This window comes from Dysidea avara, chromosome 3 (assembly GCF_963678975.1).
Source record: "Dysidea avara chromosome 3, odDysAvar1.4, whole genome shotgun sequence".
NCBI lineage: Eukaryota > Metazoa > Porifera > Demospongiae > Dictyoceratida > Dysideidae > Dysidea > Dysidea avara.
Window position 1 is genome coordinate 14,850,035 of NC_089274.1, and position 5,629 is coordinate 14,855,663.

At 40.0% G+C, this 5,629-nt stretch overlaps 1 protein-coding gene and 1 long non-coding RNA gene across 3 annotated transcripts in view; one reads left to right on the forward strand and one right to left on the reverse strand.

The window, feature by feature from the left end:
* Positions 1 to 5,622, reverse strand: part of LOC136249541 (uncharacterized) — a 32,548-nt gene extending 26,926 nt beyond the window's left edge. Inside the window, exon 1 of one of the 2 annotated variants that reach the window (XR_010698249.1) lies at positions 5,558 to 5,622. This is a non-coding gene — a long non-coding RNA (uncharacterized lncRNA). Of the gene's footprint in view, positions 1 to 5,546 lie in introns of both variants that reach the window. The other variant, XR_010698248.1, reaches the window with a different exon arrangement.
* Positions 694 to 4,602, forward strand: LOC136251584 (uncharacterized). Its single transcript, XM_066044047.1, has 9 exons — positions 694 to 931; positions 986 to 1,335; positions 1,732 to 2,172; positions 2,215 to 2,337; positions 2,385 to 2,750; positions 2,803 to 3,137; positions 3,188 to 3,290; positions 3,340 to 3,606; positions 3,661 to 4,602. Exons 1-9 carry the CDS (start codon positions 874 to 876, stop codon positions 4,600 to 4,602), a joined length of 2,985 nt encoding a protein of 994 aa, XP_065900119.1. The 5' UTR covers positions 694 to 873.
* Positions 5,623 to 5,629: the final 7 nt, after the last annotated feature.

A 5,629-nucleotide genomic window follows, 5' to 3' on the forward strand; every position in this document is an offset into this window, starting at 1 on the left:
ACAGTACAATACGGTCCCCTGGCACAGCACAATACAGTCCCCTGGCACAGCACAATACAGCCCCCTGGCACAGTACAATACATTCGTGTGTGTACATATTGCGTGATGTCAAATTATGTTGTAAGGTTTTGCATTACCATTTTGTACTGTGCGTCACGAGACCTTTGTGGTCTGGGGGTACCAAAGGACACACTTGCTTGGTCCACACATACACACATGCAGGTTACTAGGTCAACACACAAGTTACCACAGCATATTGCTAGGTTCTCTACCCAATACATGGACTAGCCACCTTTCAGAGGGGGCATTTATAATCTCTAATCGATAAGCGCCAATGGGTCTGCGAGGACGAGACTAGACTGGCCATGCGAGGCTAACATTAGTCATAGATTAGGCCAGGCAAACTTGATTACTTGTTCCCCATACACAAAATTTTGGATTTGCAAGCAGGCGGGAGGTCATTTTTCATTACAGAAAATGTTCAAACCAGGCTATCTGTTGCTAATAAGGTTAGCTAGAGCCTTCTAAAAGCTAATACTTACGTTTTACCACCCTTCCTTAGGTGCAAGAGAAGTTTGCTGCGCTGTAAACTGATAGCCAGCCTTCTCAGCATCAAAAAACGTGTGCACGTCATTGATAAACAGCAATAATGAAATTAGAGGTGGTAGGGTGAAAGGTGATGCGGGTTAGTCTCGCGTGGCCAGACCGCTTTTTCTTCGCCACGGCGCTTATCGATTAGAGATTATAAGCGCCTGCTTCGAAAAAGGGTCTGGGAGAATACAGGCTTCCCACTCGTACTGGGATCCCTAAAAACAAGGGAGAGTTAATTGGTTTCACGTGACCTTTGGCGCCTCTTATATTAGATTCTAATGGATGTTCCTAGGGATGTCTTCCGCGTGCGGACTTTGCTCTTTATCCACGGATGGTTATGGTAATGCTGCTTTTTGTGTGTATGATGCTTGTTAACATGAATGTTTTGTATCAGGAAAACACAAGCGAAAGCTTTTGTATGGCTCAGCGTGTACCACTGAGCTAGGCATTCTAAAAGAAGAAATAACTCGCGTGAGAAACACCAATATATCGCGAATAAAGGAGTTTAACAATGGTAAAGTATACCCGTGTGTCCATTGCCAAAACTTGTTAAAGAGCAAAAAAAGCTTGGAGGTGGAACTTGCTAAAGCCGTGGCAGATATTGATACCAGATTGGGGGTAGTTACTGAGCTGAGTCAGACACCCACAAGGAAAAGGATCATATCAGAAACGTCAGAAGATGCAGGTCCAAGTGCAGGTGCAACCCAGGAAAATGGTAGTGAGCCACAATCTCCACAAGTAATTGTAAGTGCCATGCAGTCTTTAGGTCAACCAAGGGGGTGACATACAGCACTCATTGTAGGTAGATCTTCGACTGCGGTCAAAGTCTAAGTCGATTTTTAGACAACTGGTCCTATCTCGCCAAGATGAATTTTTATCTCACCAAAATTTTGTAACATACAGTATTGAAATCTTTATTTGCTTATAGGTTTCCTACTGCATGCGAATATCCCAGAAACAACACTCTCCAATAATTAGACTATAGTGTTTGTTTTTCCCACTTGCAATGCAATAATTACATGTTAAGAGTGCTATGCCTGTCTATAATATGATCACAATTTCTATGTACATATTGTATGTAATCGACAATGAATATTCATGAACCTTTTACTATATGCATCTATCTATTCATCTATTTAGGTACTCACTCGTGATGAAACAGGATCAAGGCAAACTGTAATCACGCCAAGTAGAAGACCCACCGTACAATCTTTATCCAGACGAAGCTATAAAGCTGCATCATCCAAGTTATCCAAACATCCACGTGCAAAGAAATATGTAAATGTAAATATTGCATCTAAAATCAACCATGAAGTTACAAACATTTGTTCTCTCAAGCGCAGATCGCTCTTAAGATCTGACCACAAAACCCTGAAAAGATTTAGCTGGTTAAAAATATGGTCTGAGTTGGCTGCAAATGTACCCACTCTATTGAAGCTATTACAGCAGCTCCTTCCGAAGACAGGAAGGAAGTTTATTACTTTCGTAATTTGTGTGATATTAAAGAAAAGATGCCAAAACATGTCCTTGTTACAACGAGCTGTTTCATTTCTGTTGTATGCGAATGGGACAAGTAAAGAAGTAATGATACTGTAAACTTTCACACCTTATGTTGTTATTTAGGTCTACTCGTATCTGCAACCATTCATGGTTTGCATGGACGCTTCTACAACAAGTAAAATTGTAGACACACTGATTGATGGACATGATGCTGATGTTTTACGATGGGCTGAGGATGTTGCTAAGGTTGGTGGGAAAATAAAACAGAATAGAATAGCACATGCTCCTTTCAGGATGCTACAGTGCCACCACCATCATTACAGCTGCACAATAACCCACAAGAGGATCTCAGAGATATATTTGGCTATACGGATGATGTTTTTGATAGTGACAGTGAAGACACTTGTAGCACTTGCAGTACCATCTATAGTGTCGGTGAAATTTCCTATATTTCAGATGTAGAGGATACAGATGATCAGAACAATGCTATGATCCAAAACAAGCAGGTATATATACATAGCAAACTATCAGTACTTTTCCATAATAAACAGGTTGATGGCGACCTCAGTAGTGGACAGGTTGATGGTCACCTCAGTCATGGACAGGTTGATGGTCACCTCAGTAGTGAACAGGTTGATGGTCACCTCAGTAATGGACAGGTAGATGATAACATTAGTAATATACAAGCTTATATGTTTCCCTCTGTAATAGCAAGTTGATGGCAATGAACAAGATGACAATTTTCATAATGGCCAAGGTGCTGGAGTAGGGTTGTACTCAACTGAAAATCCACAGTCGGGAAGCATATGTCCTGGACACAGTCTGGTTATCGATAACATTGATTTAAACGTCAGGCGAAGTGACCAGAGAGTGGATCGAACAACCAAATCCTATCACTTTTGTAATGGTTATGCCTTACTGAACCGTGTTAATTCGACCCAACTGGTAGACCAAACACCATCAGGTTCTCTGTCTTTAGACCAAATACTACCAAACAAAACTGATGCAGATAAGATTATGGCAGATTTTGAAATAATTGTTTCAAGGTAAAAGTACACAATGCAGCAATTATTATTTGCTTATCATACTCATACAGAGTGCTTATCAAGTTCATGCCAGAGTATTGTAATGAGAAAAACCTTGTTAAGTGGCGCATTCCATCTGGGCACACTAAAGAGATGTCAAGCCAGTCTGTAGTAGTAAGTAAAGTTTCTTGTTTGAATTAAATTATTAATTTTGGTATGTTAGGTACCACTGGGTATTCAAACTAAAAACGAAACAAACATAAAAGAAATGGCTGAGATATTGGATGGCCTAACTGATTATATGCCTTTGAAGAGATTTCCTGATGAAAGTACCATACGAATACCCAGAATTATATACGGTGATCAATTGACAATTGTACGTATTCGGAGTGCAGCTATTCTTCGCAGCTCAGATTTGATAGAGGAGAAACGGTTGAATGGATTCGTAGAAGTTGTCTCTGACTGGCACACCAGGCTTTGCTTAGTGATGGTATGTACTATTAAGATCATTACAATGGTTGTAGATTAAGTGTCTACGTTACAGATTTTAGTGGACAGGTTGTATTCTACAAAATCCTGTTCAGATAAAAGCACTATCTTCCAGTTAAAACAGCTAGTTCATCGTTCTTCATTTGGAAAGCAGCCAAAAAACAACATGAAAGCAACCAAGGACTTTCTAGAAGTTGTAGTTTTTGCACATATCACAGCAGCTGCCAAGAATCTGAAGACAACTTTGACTGCACCACTCACCTGCACAGATTTGGCCAAAAAGCTTGTTGGTAAATTTATTTCAATTCCTGTCTCCACTTTTGATGCTGATGGTAACCTGATCGATGACAACAGTGACTTTTTCAACACTGATGATTCAGTGTTTCTGTATGCTGTTGATGTCCTTTCTATGGGGCTTTTTTGGTATGGTTTCAGGGATGCTGTTAGGGAAGGGGATGGAGACAGGATTGTCCTATACTGGAAATTCTTACTTGTAATTTTTAGGCAAGAGAAACATTACAACTATTCCAAAGAAGGATTTTTGTTTATTGCCCAGACTTTACTTTTGTCTCCTAGACAGTTGTGTGACATCAAATGGAACAGAACAGTAAACACAACTGGTCGTATTGGAAAAAACATTCCTGTAGACCTTCACATGGAGCACTTAAACAAAAGGCTGAAAATTATGATCCGAAATTTGGGGTCAAATGTATCACCTACTACAGTTAGACGTGCCTCCAAAGCATTGGCCATTGTGGATGTTGTGCGATTACAATTTTTGAAAGATGATAACGAGAGGGGACACCATCATACACGACCATCATTTGTGAAAGACTTGACCATGATTGAGCAGCAATTAATTACCGACAAAGTTTTCTCACAGCTTACAAACCGACAACACATAACATTTCCACAACACAAACCACTATTTCAAACCATCAAGTGGAAAAATATTTGCACATGGCTGAAAGACAAGATAATTAACTACAATACTTAATAACAATATAATGGTATCTACATGTCAAACACACATTTTTTCACACTCTGTACATGCACACACTTTAGCACAAAGATCACAACATTGACATGCTTTGGTTAATTCTGCAGCTGGCACTCTTTCATAAAATAAAAAGTTTTGAAATAATTGTCTTCTTCTGCATGTGCTAGTATTCCTTTGATAAGTTTTCATTGCTTGAGTGACCTTTTTACCAATTGCTGTGGAATATAAAATAGCTTGCACATAGTGTCCATCCCTTCCACCCCTCCCAGTTTCTTGAACCAGCTCTTCCAGTGTGTTGGGGCATCCCCAATTAATTATACGCTCAATGTCTGGGCAATCTACGCCCATACAAAAAGCATTTGTGACAACTAGCACTCTTAATTTGGTATCACACTTGCAGAATTCCTTCAGTACTGCTTCTCTCATACATTGACTGGATACAGCAGTGAAATTCTCCACAAGGCGACATTCTAAATGACCATCGTACTGAGCTCCTGGTGGGTCTGTGATATTTTTTCCCATCAACTTTTTGATAGTAGCAAAGAATGTTGCACAGTTTAATAAACTCCTGCAAAAAATTACTGTTTTGGGCATATTAGTGCGCATAATCAACAATTCCTTGACAAACTGGTGACAAAAAGTTCGAATATCAATACCCTTTTCAATGATGTATTTAATGTTTGGCCTGTTCGGTGGCAAGCCTATGATCACATGGTTTTCCAATGACAGATGCTCCACTACACAATCCAAGGTGTCTTTTTCGAAGCAGGCGCTTATAATCTCTAATCGATAAGCGCCGTGGCGAAGAAAAAGCGGTCTGGCCACGCGAGACTAGATGCGGGTGGGGATGAGAAACTAATAAAGTTTGCCTGGCCTAATATAGGGTTCGCGCCCTCTATTTACACAATATACGAGTGAGAACAACACACAGTACCACATACACACTCCGCACATCACAGAGAAATGCTCACTGGTAGTTTGATCTTGTGACGATGCAGTCTAATCTAATTAGCGCACATCATAT